The 17,636-nt window shown below is 42.7% G+C and overlaps 1 protein-coding gene across 2 annotated transcripts in view; it reads left to right on the forward strand.

Annotated features, from left to right (window-relative positions):
* The window catches only part of Tars3 (threonyl-tRNA synthetase 3), a 58,207-nt gene extending 40,805 nt beyond the window's left edge, over positions 1–17,402 (forward strand). Inside the window, exons 12-19 of one of the 2 annotated variants that reach the window (XM_034500156.2) lie at positions 721–883; positions 5,350–5,487; positions 8,746–8,823; positions 9,100–9,200; positions 12,067–12,171; positions 14,150–14,222; positions 15,251–15,365; positions 16,480–17,402. In XM_034500156.2, coding sequence (XP_034356047.1) covers positions 721–883; positions 5,350–5,487; positions 8,746–8,823; positions 9,100–9,200; positions 12,067–12,171; positions 14,150–14,222; positions 15,251–15,365; positions 16,480–16,628 — 922 coding nt within the window. In that variant the 3' untranslated portion in view covers positions 16,629–17,402. The remainder of the gene's footprint in view (positions 1–720; positions 884–5,349; positions 5,488–8,745; positions 8,824–9,099; positions 9,201–12,066; positions 12,172–14,149; positions 14,223–15,250; positions 15,366–16,479) is intronic. The other variant, XM_076935383.1, reaches the window with a different exon arrangement.
* The last annotated feature ends 234 nt before the right edge of the window (positions 17,403–17,636 follow it).

Here is a 17,636-nt window from a genome sequence, read left to right on the forward strand (position 1 = left end):
TTTGCAACTCTAATGTTGTGGAAGCAGGCTTCTGGACAGTCTCCACCCTCTTCAAACAAACTGGGGCCCAGCATGTGCCCACATTCTCAGATGCATTACTGCTCTCTCAGGATCCTTTCCCAGGGAGTACCATTCCAAGCTGTAGCCTGTGGTTTCAACTCTAAGGAAGACAGTGGGAAAGCAGAGAATGCCATTTTGTATCTTCCTGCTTCAGAATAAGCAGCTGGGAACACAGTGGCTCACTGGGGTGAGATAAGGGAGCCAGAGTGTTTCTCTGGAAAACTAATCTCTCATTCTGCCGAGATCCTTAGCTGAGCATTTTTCATGCCTGGTGCTAGAAGTCATTAGGACAAAGCCTGATTCCTTGTGGAGCTCAGAGGAGCATGAGGACATCTGGGTGAACGGTCATTTGTAACAACACTGGAACCATGTATTATCCTGGAGATGCTGCTGGACCCTGAGAAGAAATTCAGCAGCCCTGTCAGAGGCACCCTCTCAGAAACGGAAGGCTAGGCTTGTCAGCTAGTTATATAGGGCATATTCTTACCTTGGGAAGCAAAAGGTTTGATTCCTGGTGGCAAAAAGATAAAAAAGAATCATAAAAAAAGAGAAAGAAATCCTGTTGACTAAGACCCACATCTTGAAACTTAGTTTCTTGGTGTTTAGATGATCCCTTTCTGTCCATCAGGTAAAGTCTGTTTGTTCCCATGTCTTTTCTAGTTTAATGTTTGCACATCGCCCACGATCCTGGAGGGAAATGCCTGTTAGATTTGCTGACTTTGGAGTTCTTCACAGAAATGAACTGTCAGGAACTTTAAGCGGCTTAACCCGAGTGAGGCGCTTCCAGCAGGATGATGCTCACATCTTCTGCATGGTGGAGCAGGTAGGCAGGGACACGGGGAGGCTGAACACTCAGAGCTCAGTCTCTTCCAGCTGCTGTGTCGTGGGATGTGCCCTTGTCTCTGCACATTCACTGAGCGAAACCTTTGCTGATTCTCTGGTTTAGAGTTCAGAGGTCACTCATTTCCTGGCATGAGGTTTATTTTCCTTCCCTTACTTTATAGATTCAAGTTCCACGTGTGAGGTATTTTAAGGGAGCTTGTGCTGTTTGTTTTTGATATATTGCCTGGAACTTACAGTTTTACCTTTTCATTTAAAATTCAAATTGTCATGCGGAGGTGATTGTCAGACACTGCAGTCTGTTTGACTTGACTGCTATTCTGGAATGACAGCACATGGGGTGTGTGCCAAGGAACTCTCTGTATGACAAGCCTTGGGAAATTCTAAGGATTTGATAAAATAGAATGCTTCATGACTGCTGAAATTACTATAAGAACTAATATCAGAAATATATTCGGGAACTAAACAACACACTTCTAAGTGACCCATAGGTTAAAGGAGAAATCCAAAGTAAAATTAGAAAATATATAATACAAATGAAAATACATGTACCACGAATTGTGTAAAACCATAAAATGATGTCTACAGCACCCCAACTTCTACTTAGGAGCCTAGAAAAAGGGAAAGAGCCAATTATATCTAGTGGAAGCCAAAGAAATATAATGTAGTGACAGTGAGCATGCTGATTAGTTTTTATGTCACCTTGACACAAGCCTGGGTCAGTTTGGATGAGGGGACCTTAACTGAGAAATGGCCTTACCAGACTGGCCTGTAGGCAAGCCGGTGGTGCATTACTTTATTGATGATTGATGTAGGAAGGCCCACCTCACTGTGGACAGAGCAATCCATGGGATGATGGTCCTGATGCTATAAGAAAGCAGCATTCTGCAAGGACCAAGCCAGGAAACAGCACCCTCCATGTCCTCTGCTTTAGTTCCTGCCTCCAGATCCCTGCCATGACTTCCCTCGGTGATGGACTGTGATATGGAAGTGTAGTAAGACTTACTGACTGGTTCTTAAACCCCTCTTCAGTTTGCTACTGAAGGCTTGGCCCCAGCTGCTGCTGCTGCTGGGAGATGGTGGAAACCTTAGGAAGTAGAGCCTTTTTGGAGGAGGTTAGGTCATGGGGTGTACCCTGGAAGGAGCTATTGAGTCCTGTCAGGATTCAAAGTTCCAAAAGTCAAGAGGTAAATCAGCCTTGTTCTACTGTGGGCTCCTTGCCAGGATGCTCTGGCTGGCACAGTTCCAGAAGCAGCAGAGCCAACTGATTAGAGTCCAAAACAATGAACCAAAGAAGCCTGTCCTCCTTTTAAGTTGCCACAGTGACAGAGTTAACATGGAAATCATTAAGACAAAACTCACTGAAACAGAAAAATGAAGAGTGCCAACAAAACCCAAAGCTGGTTCTCTGAGAGGATCAACCAAGTGGGTAAGCTTTCAGTCAAACTGAGGGAAGAACAGTTTCCAGACTTAGGAACAAGAAGTGTCATTGGTTCAGATTCTGAAGACACTTGAAGAATAAGGCATATGCTTTTATCATTACAAAAATCTTTATCACACCAACAAATAAATAGAATAAATCTAAAGATTTAGTTAGAAAGCTACCAGGCCTTTTAAAGCTGCTAAAGTCACATGCTTCAGGCATATTTATGAATAACATGCCAGTAAATTTGTCAAATAAAGTAGACAAGTCTTTGAAAAATACAAACTATCATTTTTTTATTCAAGTAGAAGTCTTGTGACCACCCAGAAAATAAGCTGACAACTGAAACCTTCCTACAAAGAAAGTTCTGGTCCAATGTTGGTTTAACTGATGAATTCTGCAAACACTAAAAGAAATTCTAGTCAGAATCTTAAAGAAAGCTGAAGAGGAAGAAGTCATTACCAACTCCTCCTAGAGGCTTTCAGGGCTCTAAAACAAAACATGACAAAGGCATGTCTAGAAAAGATTGATCCAAATATAGCATACAAAGGACAACGCCAGGTCAGCTGTGTCCCACAAATGGAAGGTATATAACACTAGATGCAGGTTTAATATTACAAAATGAACCATTGTAATTTACCATATTATCCAATGGAAGAAGAAAACCTATCTTGGTGCTGAAGAGATGGGCTTGGCAGTCAAGCACTTGCTGTTCGTGTTCAAGCTGAGAACACAGGTTTGGTCCTCAGCATCCACACGGAGCCTCACAGTCATCTGCCACTCCAGTTCCAGGGGACCCGGCACTATCTTATGACCTCCATAGATGCTGCATGCACACAGTGTACAAACATTCATGCGGGCAAACCACTCATATACATAAAAATAAAACACCCTTCTTAAAAAAGAAAGAAGGCATGTCTTAATAGTTACGGTATTGGCAGATGCTGAAAAAGCATCAGGAAAACCCCAACATTCATTTCTTGTTGAAAACTCTATAAGAAAGAAGGCAGAAAATTTCCTCAACCTAATGACAGGCACTTCTGAAAAACCTGCACAGGAGCAAGGTAAAGATGCCATTTCTCATTGCTCCAACCAGTAATTATTATACTGGAAAGTCTCTTGATGAAATAAGCCAGAGAGAAATAATAAAGCATCCAGATTAGAAAGGAAAATGGAAAAGTTTTACTTGCAGATGGTATGACCTTGCCCAGTGCTGCCGAGAAGAGTCAGAGCTACCAAGCCAGTGAGCAGCAAAGATGAGCCCATTCATCCTTGGGGTCCTGAAGAACAAACTCCACTTCCACCTGGGAGTGACCAGGCTGGAGCAGTGTTAGTGAAAGCAGCCAAAGCAATTTTCTGATCCCAAATCTTATCCTAAATGCCCAGGTCTCAGAAACCAAAAGCCATTCATTGTTCCAACAACCAGGAGAATCTCGTCTAGAAAGAAAAGGATAACCCTTGAACAGCAACACTGAAATACTATGTTAGCATTATCTGATAAAAGTCTTCAAGATGTATTCTTATTTCACGTGTGCATGCACACAAGTACATGCGAGTGGGAGGCAGTAGAAGGCATCTGACAGAGTTATAGGCAGTTGTGAGCTTTCTGATGTGGGTGCTGGGAATTCAGTTTGATCCATCTCTCCAGCTCCATGACAGAGATGTTAAGGCAGCTATCATAATGCTTTCAGGAACAGTTACAAAACCATTTCAAACCAATGATAACTATTCCAAGACTCAGAAAAGGGAAAATCTCAAGGAAGAAATAAAGATTATAGTGAAGAACTAAGTAAACATTTTTTTGAAATGTGTAACTAAAAATAATAATAAAAGCTCAGTAATTGGATTTATGAGTAGAACAGAGGAGACAGGAAGGATCTATAGATACAAAAATAGAAATAGGATCTGAAAGGCAGGAAATGAACCTGGGAGAGGGACTAGCCATGACTACCCCACCTGACCTCCACGTCATCATCTCTCCTGCAGGGACATGGAAGGAGGTGTTATATGGTGGCCAAGAACTTCTCAAATCCATAAAAGACACAAACCACCCACCAGAAAGCCAAGTGAGGTCCAGACAGGCTGCACTCAGAGAAGTCTGTGCTAAGATGTGAGTTTAATGTGAGGGGAAAAAGGACAGAAAATGGAAGGCAGAGAGGAGGAAATGAAGAGTTATTTCAAAGGAGAAAAAATATGCAGTCCAGCCCTTTTCAAGGACTAAAAGAATACACTGTCATCCCAGAATTTCCAGTCTAGAAAAAATATCCTTCAGGAGTGACAGAGAAGGCAAGCTGTCAGCTGTTCCTCAGAAGGATGGCTGTGGGTAGGTGGTGGTGGACAGTCTTGGAACATGAGTGACTCTAAAACTCTCAAAGTAAAAATGGGTAAATGTTTTGTTTTCCTTCTGAGTTTTCTAAGTTATATTTAATGGTTGAAGCAAAAATATACCCTTGCCCAATGTAGTTCTAAACATGTAGAGAGAAAACGCTTAAGTAAATGATGCTGTTTGTGGGAAAGAAAGTGGAGTTTCTACACTCATTTAAACTTGTTAACAGTGACATCTGTAGGTTACAATGCTGCATAGTAACTACTAAAAGCGTATGTGAATAGACACTCTGGTATGCCTATATGTAAGTCTAGCAGAAATTATAGTCAGTTTTTAGCAATGGAAGGTGCCAACTGCCTGGTGTTAAAATCAGGCTTTATGGGGCCGGAGAGATCATTTATTGGTAAGAACACTGCTGTTCTTGCAAAGGACCCAGGTTCAGTTCTCAGCACTTACATCATAACTAATGACTATCTATAATTCCATTTCTAAGGGATCTGATACCCTCTTCCAGCCTCTGCCACATTGAGTATCATGTGGTGCAGATACATACTGGCAAACACTCATAGGCACATAAAAAATTTTAAAATACTTTTAGATTTAATTTTAATAACTATTTGACATAAATAACTTACAGTTACAAATACCACAGATGAATTTAAATTGCTATTCCATTTGAGTGTTTCACCTTCGATTTCAGATTGAAGAAGAAATAAAGGGGTGCTTGCACTTTTTACAGTCTGTTTACTCAACATTTGGCTTCTCCTTTCAATTAAACCTGTCGACAAGGCCTGAGCACTTCCTAGGAGAGATTGAGATATGGGATGAAGCTGAAAGGGTAAGTAGTATACAAGAAACTGCACTTCAGGGGGTTTGAACTGGGGATTCAGGGAATAAGTATGAAGACCATAGAATGTGGCTAGCCAGTTCTCATCCCAATGGTGACCATCTGTGCCACACAGGAGGCAGGAGAATGGAGGGCACTGTATGAAGAGCATCTTCTCATGCTGTGAGGATATGGATGCCAGGCAGAGGTGCACAAGCAAAGGCTAGGCTTGAGCTGTAGTAGGGTCTCCTCCTCATACGTACCCCACCCTGTGCACTCACTACACTCTTCTTCCCTGTCTACTCAATAGGGGATCAAAGTTAAATGAGGTCTCCTCTTCCTGGACTCAGTTTACCTAAGAGTCACATGGAAGTGAAGAAGCGGGTGCCAAGCCTGGCTTAGCCATTCTCCCTGCTCATGCATGTCAGATCTCTCAGGATCAGGACTGAGCATGAGATGTGATCGTGGTGCCCGAGCTCAGGTGATAACACCTACTGCATAAGACTGTGGGGAACATAAGTGAATTCGTGTGTAGGAGACAATGTTGGCATAGTGACAGCTAATGTACATGTGCAGTTGTCTTCATGTCTGTGTCAATGTCACCGTCATTCCTAGTCAGTCACTTAGAACTGGGTGGGCTGTGGGAACTTGTCATTAATTATATATATGTATGTATGTCTGTATGTAATAATACATATAATATATAATTACATATCATATATTTTATTATATTTTATTAATAGTAAATAAATTTATTTAATATATATTAACATGTTATGCATATTTTATATTATTTATAAATTATATGTATAAATATAATTATATATGTGTGTATATATATACACATACATATATATAATTAACTCTATTAGTTCTTAATACAACCAGTCCTCCAATAATGGAGACTGAGTCCTATTAATTTATTTAATCAGCTTTAGCACACTTGCTGGCCAATTATCCCTGATCTATTTTTCTATACACCAAACTGGCTAGTTCCCAGCTGTGCTCCTCAATTACTTGCTGTTTGAGTCTCCATCTGTCTTGCTGGTTTTGCTCCATCAGTCTGCCCTTAGGGTGCACTTCTCTTGGCCATGTGCTCCTGGTCCTTTCCTCCTAGTGGAGACATCCTATTCTCTCCCTCTCCCCCTCCCCCTCCCCCTCCTTCTCCCCCTCCCTCTCCCTTTCCCTCTCCCCTCCCCCTCCCTCTCCCTCTCTCCCTCCCCTCTCCCACCCCTTCCCCCTCTCCCTCTCCCTCTCTTCTCCCCAGGAATTGCCTGCAGCCACTTTTATTTAACCAGTCAGAGAAGATCAATGAGCAAAGTTTATACAACATCATTTGATGTACCTGAGAATGTGCTTGTCACCAGATCTTGGGAACCAGTATTGAGAATTTGAATACATATATAATTATATATGCCAACACCAGACCAACCCCCCAAACAGGGCCTAAAAGAGGGATGGGCTTGGCATGAAAACAACAGGCTGGAAGTCTTGACATTTTTTTTTTTTTTTTTTTTTTTTTTTTTTTTTTGCTCTTTTTGATTGATGTGGTTAAAGTTTAGCAGCCAAGCCTGAAGTCTCCCAGGAATATGGAATTACAGGATGGGCCTTCCTCTTCTTTGGGGACTGTCTCCCACAGTGAGCACCTGTGATCCTCTGGGAGTCAAGGAAGGGAACATTTGGGGGTGTTGTTATTATTATCATTGCTTTCTTTACAAGTCTCTGAAGTGGCTCAAAAAACCCCAAGCTTTCTTAACCGTCTCTATAGCCACCTCTGCTCTCATTGCACTGCCTCATCCTGTATCCCCCAAGGCCTGACAAAGATTTGGTCACCTCTGATGCATATTCTTCTCCAAACCTTGTCCTATCTTTGGCATTTTAATGCCTTGGGTGCTCCAGGACCCTCCAATTGCTGTCACAGGGCCTAGGTTTTTCTGTCTAGTATTCTTCTCTCTTTCAGAAACAATACCTCAGTGAGGGAGGGACCTCTCTCACTGTGACACACCTCTATGCTGGTGGCCTTTCTTGGTCTTAAAAGAGGGAGGCTGGTCTTACAGAGTTAGGTCCACTAGGGATGTTGCTGGCATCTCAGGAATGAAATTCTCTGTCAAGAACACACCCTAACTGGATTGTTGGGAAAGCCTACCATGTCCCCAGGGCTCAGGTCCTTGGTTATTCCAGCTGAAGCTGAGAGATACCATTGTTGTCTTGACTTCCCAAAGACCACCCTGTATCACCAAATATCAAACCCCTCCTGTGCTCCAGAATATTGGTGTTATGGCAGGAATCTGGGTGGACTTTTGACATATTTTGTCTCAGTACTCTCAAGGGAAGCTGGTCCAAGGCTTCTTCTATCAGAATTTATTGGACACCCACTCACTATAAGTAAGTGCCAAGCATCTCCACCATAGGCTACATCTAAAGCCTAACCTGGCTTAGGCTGAAAACCAGAGTGAGGTTACTATCCCTATACCCCAGTAACTCATAAGTGTTGCCCTTGCCCCCAGTTGCAGCAGAGGTCAAAGACACACATAGGGAAGTAGTGTCACACAGTGAGAATGACAAAGCAGGACCAACACTCTCATGTCTCTTCATGTGTGAAAGCCCCACCTACAAGGGGAAATAGGTCTCAGATACATCACTAGGAGACACTGTTCTGGTCTGGTTTTGCCAACTTGTCACAAACCTAGACATATTTTAGAAAAGAGCATCTCAATTGAGGAATTACCTCCATTGGATTGGCCTGTAGGCATGTCTCATGTCTATGGGACTTTTCTTGATTGCTGACTGATGTCACTGAGGGTGGTGCCACCCTGGACTGGAGGTCCTGGAAGGTAGAAGAGAAGTAGCTGAATATGAGCCTGGGAGCAAGCCAGTGAGCAGGGCTCTTCAATGGCCTCTGCTTCAGTCCCTGCCTCTTTGTTTCTTGCCCTGACTTCATTCAGAGAGAGACTATGACTTGGGAGTTGTAAGATGAAACAGATTGTTTCCTTCCCTCAGTTGGTCTTGGTCATGGTTTGACCACAGCAACAGAGAAACAAACTAAGAGACAACTGCTGTCAGTGTGTAGGACCGATAGGGCCTGGCCTTTTCTAGAACCCCCTGGAATGATTAAGAAAATGGTAGGTTTTCCCCACTGAGCTGTTGGTAAGTGTGTGCTGAAGGACAGTAGACTATACCTAAGATGTATAGATACTTACAAGCTGTGTGTCCAGGAGGATGAATATGTGATGAAGTATAGGGGATTTAATGATCTCTCCTTTAAAATAGCAACTGCAGAATAGCTTGGTGGAATTTGGAAAACCGTGGAAAATAAACCCAGGAGATGGAGCATTCTATGGCCCTAAAGTAAGTAGAACATATGCCAATAGAGAGTGGGGGGGAGGGAGGGAGGGGGGGAGGGAGGGAGGGAGGGAGGGAGGGAGGGAGGGAGAGAAGAGAGGGGAAAGGAGGAAGGGAGGGAGGAGGAAGAGAGAGAGGGAGGGGGAAAGAAGGGGAGGGAGAGAGGAAAGGAGGGAGGGGGAAAAGAGAGGGGGAGAGAGATGGAGAAGGAGAGGAAGGGAAAGAGAAAGAGGGGTTATTTAAAAATGAAAACTCTCTAAGCAAGCATTACTTAATTTACAGATTGATATAAAGATTAAGGATGCTATTGGCAGATATCATCAATGTGCTACAATTCAGCTGGACTTCCAACTGCCTATTAGATTTAATCTCACATATGTTAGGTGAGTGATTCTAATATCATCATTATTTGTCATAAGATCACGGTCAATTAAAAAAAAAAAAAAAAAAAGCACTAGTGAGCTCTGGTGTCTATGTTATGCACCACACATTTGTTTACTTATTTGTAAGCTGAGGATTTTCCTCATCCACTTATGTTGCTGGATCAAAAGGCTTAAGTTAAGCCTTAAGTTAAAGCTGGCTACTTAACAAACAAATGGCGTTTATTTGACAGTAATTACAGGAGCTCTAAAGTCCAAATATCAAGGCACAGGCATCTGCCACAGGTCTCCTGCTGCTTCTCAACAGGGCAGAGACATGGGAAAGGAAATAGCTTTGTGTAGAAACTAGTGAGTGCACGAGGCAACCCAGCTCCATGGAAACCTGTTCTCTTGAGAACTAACCTAACTGTGTGAGAACTATAGCAATCTCTTCCTGGGCATCCTCTTGGCCTAATCACCTCCTACTAGCTAGAATTTCCCATCTGCCACCTCTGCGGCTGGGGGCGGAGCTTAGTGATGAGCATTTGCTTAGCCTTTACCTTGCCTTGGATTCAACTTCCTTCTCCTCCTACAAAAGGGGAAAAAATGTTCCCCGATATTTCTAGTGTCCAAAGAGTTTTATCAAGAATTATGATTTTCTTTAGCTTATTAATATGGTAGATGGTATTTATTTAGAATACTGAACTCGCCTTGTACTTCTAGGCTAAAAGCCACTCGGGCCCTGATCTGCCGTTAGTTTGTTTCGAGTATTTGAATACATATTTATATAGGAAATTGGTCTGTAGTTTTGTTTTCTTGTACCAGCTTTACTAGATCAGTATCTAAGAATGTTAATATTTTAAAACAAGTGGGGAAGTGTTCCTTTCTGTTCTGTTTCCTGGAGAAGATAAGGTAAATTTGGTGTTCTTTCAATTTCCACTGAATCCACAAACAGCTGTAAGTTTTATTGTCATGTTTCAAATCCAGTAATTTCCATAGGCTGTTTCCTACCAGGGTTATGAGAATAAACAACCAACCACTTCTCACTCAATGGGAGTAAAGGGGACTAGATCATCCGTGCAAGCCGTCCATCCTGGCAGTATGTGGAACGGAGAGTGATCCATAGACAGCTCAGAGATGGCGATGGTTAGAACCAGGTGGTACCAGGGTGACAAACCACATGGGGGTGTTGGGGGTGTATGTTGCTAAAGGAGCTGATGTGATTTTGAGACCTAGGGAGCAAGAGAGTGAAGCATCACCATGAATGTGCCTCTCAAGAGAGCAAGAGAGGCTTACTGTGGGGACCCACTGCACACAGCCTGGAGGAAGAGCCTCAGACAGAGCTCAGCGTCTACTCCTGTGAAGTGATGCAAACAAATGTCCTAATTGTGACAAGGAGTATTTACCAGCAAATGACAGCTGCATCTCAACAGAAGCAGGAAAGAGGTGGAAATGTCACCTGTTTTACTGCTGCCCAGAATTATCTCAGGAGTGCTTATAGTTAGGGGCCTTACTGAAGCTCTCATGTTGAGAAATCCTATAAATCAAATGGATAGAACTCAGAGCTAGGAACAAAGTAAGGGAACTGGCAGTAACTGGAGCGTGCAATATCCAGTGTGCCTCCCTGCGTGTCAGCAGTCACCCGCTGGGAAAGACAAGGCAAAAACATTTCAGAAGCAATGGTGCAGCGCTGAGTATCCAAGGAGTGAACTTAAGAAATAAACTGTGCTGTTTACATCATAGGATTTTATCAAAGGTGAAATGGCTACGTAAGTGAAGGTTCAGTCCACAGTCTTGGAACAGGAAGCATGAACATGGCAAAGTCACTATCAAACCCACCTATGAAGTCTAATCTGTTGAGGTTATTTGAAGGGAAATTTGATGGTCATTCTTAGGTTTGTTAGATAGTGTAAGTATATAAGCATAATTTTATGACACTAATTGATTAAAATAAAAAGAGACAGAAAATTATGGATACATAGAGGCCTGCAAAGATGGTATCGTATCTCTCCTTTTCCACATAAAACAGCATTTAGGAATATGCCTCCCCCACCCCCACCCCCCGCACCGTGGAGTAAGTGACATCTGCATAAGTTCACACAGGAATGAGTTCAGGGTGCTTCCGAGCATCCCCTTCCTACCCCCAACTGCCAGGCTCTCTGGGATCTGCACAGATTGCTGCCTGAGAGCAGTGTTCATCAGCAGGAATGTTTAGCTGTGGCGGTTTCCAGATTTAACACATGTGAATTGGGTTAAGAGAGGACCTCTCTGTATTTGTTTCAAGTGTGTTTTTAGAAGTTATTAACTGATGCAGTTTTGAGATCTATCTTATGGATTACATGCTGAATAAACTAAGCTGTACCTTCTGAGAGTGTGTGCACAGATTTTGGCGTGTCTTGCTTCACTGAAGTTGGCAGTCACAACTGGCTTCATTGGTTTCTTCTGTAGAGGAGAAGGGAATGATGAACTGAAGTCTGTGTCATGATGGTTTGCAATCTGGGGATAAATTGAGCTGATGGATATTTAAAGTAAATATCAGAAATATTTTGGAAAAATAAGGCTTGCAGTGGGGCAGTGGATGAGGGGAGAACTGGATTAAACACGACTGGCTGTGAACGGACATTTTGTGAATCTCAGAGGCGGTGGCACATGGTGTTCACTACAGTGTGCTGCTTTTGTATATTTGCAATGTTCTCTGATAACGTGATTTTAAAATAAATGAAAAAGGATTAGTAAACAAAGCAAAATCTATGGGAAAGCTACCAATAAAAACAACTTTCTAATAAAGATACCCAAAACACTAATGACAGACAACACTGACTACAGTCAGGAGATAAACTTACAGCCTGCCTTTGAAAAATACCTAACACGTGTTTTTTCATTTTTTCAGTAAGGATGGGGATGATAAGAATAGGCCTGTGATCATTCACCGTGCCATCCTGGGATCTGTGGAAAGGATGATAGCCATTCTCTCAGAGAACTACGGGGGAAAATGGTAAGTCACATAGGAGGGAGTACTGGAGGACTCTCCTCTAAAATCCAGCCTGAACACATTAAGCCCCTGCCTCATAATTAGCAAGTATCCACAACCAAATGGAGGATTCTTGTTCTATTTGCCAGATCAGAAAACAGAAGATCACAGGCAGGGTGACGTAAAGCTGTACCGTTGCCCTTTAAGGAGTGTGAACTCGGGGTGTTGGAGTGTTATCTTTTCACCCTTTCCAAGCCCACCAGTTTCAGTGTTGTGTGAAAAACACATCCATCTGATCCACACATGGCTCACAGCACACCAGCACTAGGTGTGTCCCAGCAGCACAGCCCAGCAAGGAAAGGAAATGCTCCTACCACGTACGATAGCTGGGAGTCTTCTCTTCCAGAAGGCAAGCTGGCCACAGGTCTGGTGAGCAAGTACCATTCTGATCACAAGGCCAGATATGTAGAAGTAATGAGACTGAAAAAATAGAGACAGGTTTGGGGATAAGAAGTATTGATAACACCCATGGGCCATTGTGCTGGCTAGTTTTATATCAACTTAACCAAGCTTCCTAAAGGAGGGAACCTCAGTTAATAAAATGCCTCCATAAGGTCTGGCTGTAGGGCATTTTTTAGTTTGTGATTGATGGGGAAGCTATTGTTTCACTAGTGCTGGTGATTTGTGTATCACTGTCCCTGGGTATGCTGTGTTAGTGCCAGAGGTGCCATGGTTGTTGGTGAGGCAGTTGTCTCTAAGCACAGCTGTTCCAGTGATGCTGGCTCACTCCCTCTCTTCTCTGCTAAGGAATTGTTCCATGGCACTGTTGGCAGAACAGAAGAAACCTACACCCAGAGATACCATGTTTCTAGGGAAATCACTATCTGTGGAATCAGCCTTGCATGACGAAAGGGACCCAAGGCAGTCAACTGCTCCAAGCTAGCTTGTTGCTCCCCTGGATCAAGATTAGTCACTACTGACAAGAATTGAATTGAAGTCTCAAAAGAGGTGTTAATAACAAGGTGGAGCCTACTGAGGGAGCAGTCATGTGGTGGAGTTTATGACTCTCATCTTGTGGCCGCTGTTCATGAACATGTTCTGATTGAGTCCTCTTTATGTGAACATTCAAAAAGTCCTCAAATGTAAGGGCCTTTTGCTGGGCAATTCCCCATCATGGCTATCTTAGTTAGGGTTTCTATATCTATGATGAAAAACCATGACCAAAGCAACTAGGGGAGGAAAGGGGTTATGTTGCTTACGCTGTTCATATTAGAGGAAGTCAGGTCAGGAACTCACACAGGGCAGGAACCTGGAGGCTGGGCTGATGCAGAGGCCATGGAGGGTGCTGCTTACTGGCTTTCCTCCCATGGCTTGCTCAGTCTGCTTTCTTATAGAACTCAGGACCAGCAGCCCACGGATGTGACCGCCCATTATGGGTTGGACCCTCTGCCAATCCTGTCATTTCAAGAGTGTCCCATAAGTGGGGTCGTGCAGTGTGCAGCTTTCTGTGATTGGCTTTTTTCCTCACTAGACTTCCCTTGAGAGTCATCTTCATTGTGTCAGCAGTTGGTTCACTGTGATTACAGTCCGCATTCCAGAGTGTGGTCAGCCATGTTTGTACAGTTGGCATTCCAGAGTGTGGTCAGCCATGTTTGACTGTTCACCTGATGAAGCACATTGGGGTGTTTCCAGTTTGCAGCTGTTCTAAATAAAGCCAAGGTGGATGTCAGTGTGGAGGTGTTTCATGTGGACACAAGGCACTCTGGGATAGATACTCAGAAATGCAAGAATGTGCCTGCACTCTTTCCTTATCAAAATTCCAAATTTCCTTTCCTCTCTGTTCTCATGTCCTCCTACTTGATAAAGTATCATTTGCTTCTGTGCGGTTTTACCAGTACCACTGCCTCATAACTGTCACCCCAAGAAAGCTTTGATTACTTTTAATCACATAAGTGGTCAGTTTGAAATGACTTTAAGCATGCATATTTTATATATCTTTCAGGCCTCTCTGGCTGTCTCCTCGACAGGTAATGGTCATCCCTGTAGGCCCAGCTTGTGAAAATTATGCATTACAGGTAAGGTCACAGGTATCCGCAAGACTTAATAACTTGCCATATAGTCTGTGTAGTCATTGACTTGAAATGTCATTTGTGCTGTATGATAATGTCCTGCCGGCATGTGGTAGCCACCTTTTCCTTCAGTAGTTGGGAGCAATGAGTGGGTTAAGTCTATGGGGCTGTGTTAGAACTGTGCTCTTAATGTGTTTCCAAGCACCACACACTCTTTCCCACTTGTTTTTATCAGGGAAGAATACCTTATTAGCTGCAGTATCTAATAACAAATACTTATTACCTTACTTTCAGAGGGAGAGGGTAGTAGTCTGGGAGCAGCTTAGCTGGTTCTATTTTTTAAACGTTTTAAATATATATTTATTTGTTTATGTATTTGGGCTTTTCAAAAAAAAAAAAAAAAAAAGACAGGGCCTCTCTATGTAACCTTGACTGGCCTGGAACTCACAGAGATCCCCCTGCCTCTGCCTCCTCTGAGTACTGAGATATTAAAGGTGTACACCACCATACCTGGCTCATTTATTTTCTACGTATGAGTGTTTTGTCTGCCTGTCTATATGCTGGTGTCTGGGGACTTTAGAAAAGGGTAAAGACCTCCTGGAACTAGAGTCAGGGTTGGTTATGAGCCACCATGTGTGTTCTAGAAAACAAACCCAGGTCCTTTGCAAGAGCAACACATGCTCTTAAGTGCTGAGCCATCTCGCCAGCCCCTACCTGTTTGGGTCCAGCGTGGCATCTCATGGGGATGCAGCCTTTGGGCCAGGTGTCCTTCCTGATGTCTTCACCGTGTGAGTTGTTTCTCAAGCTGTTGGCATGCCCTCTAGAGCAAGGGATACGGAGAGGATGAAGTGATGGGCTTTGGCCACCTACATTTAGTAGTAATAAGCCCTCCCTTCCATGCCTTTCTGACCAACTCGGAACAAAGTGTCAGGAGTTACACAGAGCTGTCAGTACCAGCAGACGGGAAACAGGGCTGCTGTGGAGTGGGGCCACCATACACAGTGTAATGACAGAAACACCCCACTTTCTTCTAGGTGTCCAAGGAATGCTTTGAAGAAGGCTTCATGGCCGATGTGGACTTAGATGACAGTTGTACACTAAATAAGAAAATACGGAATGCACAGCTGGCTCAGTATAATTTTATTTTGGGTAATTTAAGTTTATTTTTTTCAATGCTTGGCTCAGGGATTTACATAAAGGAAATAAAAATGAAGAATATGGTGTAACTCTGTATCACAAGTTGGCTGTTGAATTGTGGTAAGCAAGGCAGATCCCACAGTTCCACATGGAGTCTGTGGTGCAGCGTTGTCACTGGCAGCACTTAACATTCAAGCCCAAATGGAGACAAACACCAGGATTATTTCTTCTGTGGAACTGGCTGATTCGAAACCCAGAGGCACTCCTTTGATTTTGTGAATCATGAATAATTAGGTACAAAGTCCAAAAATTTGGCTAAAAAAATAAATGAAGGTTAACAGGAGACACTGATATCAACATGCCTGGAGTCTGATCTAGACACATCCCACAAGGAGAAAGGGTCTGTAGTGGAAAGAAAAAGGAAGTGTGGCCCGAGCCATTCTGTCAGCAGTTGATAGCTGATAAGGTCTGGCTTGTGGAAGGAAGTGAGATGTCTCCGTCCGGCTTTTTTTGTGGTAGAAACCTCAGATTAGCTTATTAGAAGGTACCAGGGTGACTGGTGATCAGAGAGGTTGAATTAATAGCCAAGCTATTGAGAGAGTGACCAGGAACTCAGCCTCCCCAGGCCTCATCTCTGTTTGTTTACTGTTTTGCTCTGATCCTTTGGAATATCCTTAATTCCACTTATTTCTTCTTTCTGAATGGGAAGAAACACGGATAAAGGTTCCCACATCTTTTCACAGTATGAGTTACGAGAGAGAACACGCTTTCTCCCACATTCTAGAAAATTCTGGTTAGCTTGCTTGGATCCAGACACATGATATTTCCTTAGTCACTAAATAGGATGGGAAGAATCAGATGTCTGTCATAAAAAAAAAAAGTTCCCTTTCAATTTGTGTTCCAAGACCACAATAGTGTGCTGTTAGTATCTGAAGTAGAGAGTAGAGGGGCTTAGACACCATCCCTCCCCTCAGCCACTGAACTATGGAGGGAGAATATCATGTTCATTAAACTGAAATTTAGTAAGCAATATTCAGGAGAAACTCAGGTGTTGTCAAATGACCATTAACTTATGGCAGGTAAATCATTCATTTAAAAAATGTTTATTTTTCTTTCATTTCTACAGTGGTTGGTGAAAAGGAAAAGATAAATAATGCAGTGAATGTTCGAACAAGAGACAACAAAATTCATGGCGAAATATCAATAGCATCAGTCATTGAAAAATTGAAGGACCTCAAAAAATCACGCGCTCTAAATGCTGAGGAAGACTTCTGAAGGCGGCTTCTCCTTGAGCTTCTATATAACCTTGATTTGACCTCTGGAAATGTATTTTCCCTGTCACTTAAGATATTAGTACTTCTAAGAACCCTAGGGCCACTTGTAGGGCTCTAATGAGTTCAGCCTAAGAAGGAAACGTGACTATTTGATATAAACAGAATTTTAATTCATTGCGTTCTGAAACTAAATAGGAGAAGCTGAAGAAATTTGAAAGATGTCAAGACTCCAGAGACCTAAGTGGTAAAATGGTGTTCACTCAAAGAGGGGAACACTAGTAAGAATTATCAGAAATTATGTTTTGTTTCTTTCTCAAAAGATAAGCTTCCAGCCTGGGGGCCGTAGCTTTGTGACCAGAGCATCCGAGTTGCACGCATGAGGCCTGAGCTCCACCCCCAGCAGCCACCACCTCTCACCCAACAACCACAGAAATAGACCTTCAATACAAGCCCATGTCCTTTTTGAACATGGAGGGGAGGTGTCTTATTTTCTAATACACATGCCTCAGGTGTTTTTATGGCTGCTTTACTAAAGTTCACACTGAAACTCATGCCCAAAGTTGGAATTGATACTTCATTTAGTCTGCAATCATAAGAGAAGTACTAACATTGTGTTAGTGGCAAAGACTATAAAACCTCAAAGAGATTTTGTGGAATCTGTTATTTGCATTGTGGGTTAAGAGTTGCATTTTTAATGCGTCTAATTCATAATTCCTTATTTATCTTTAGAAACACTAAAGTCCTAAATAAAATGCATCACATGGTGTTTCTAGAACCTCTGCAATGTATGTACCATGTTTGGACACGGGGTTGAATCGCTGCTTTTCTGGGGTGTTTCACTTATTTGCTGAATCAAGTGTATTTCTGATTTTTTTTTTTTTAATCGAGACTGGGTTTCACTATGTAATTCTGGCTGGCCTGGAACTGACAGATTTGCCTGTCTGTGCCTCTGGACCGAATTTCTGATATTTTCAAAATATTTTTATTTTATGCGCATGGCTATTTTATC

This window comes from Arvicanthis niloticus, chromosome 1 (genome assembly GCF_011762505.2).
Source record: "Arvicanthis niloticus isolate mArvNil1 chromosome 1, mArvNil1.pat.X, whole genome shotgun sequence".
NCBI lineage: Eukaryota > Metazoa > Chordata > Mammalia > Rodentia > Muridae > Arvicanthis > Arvicanthis niloticus.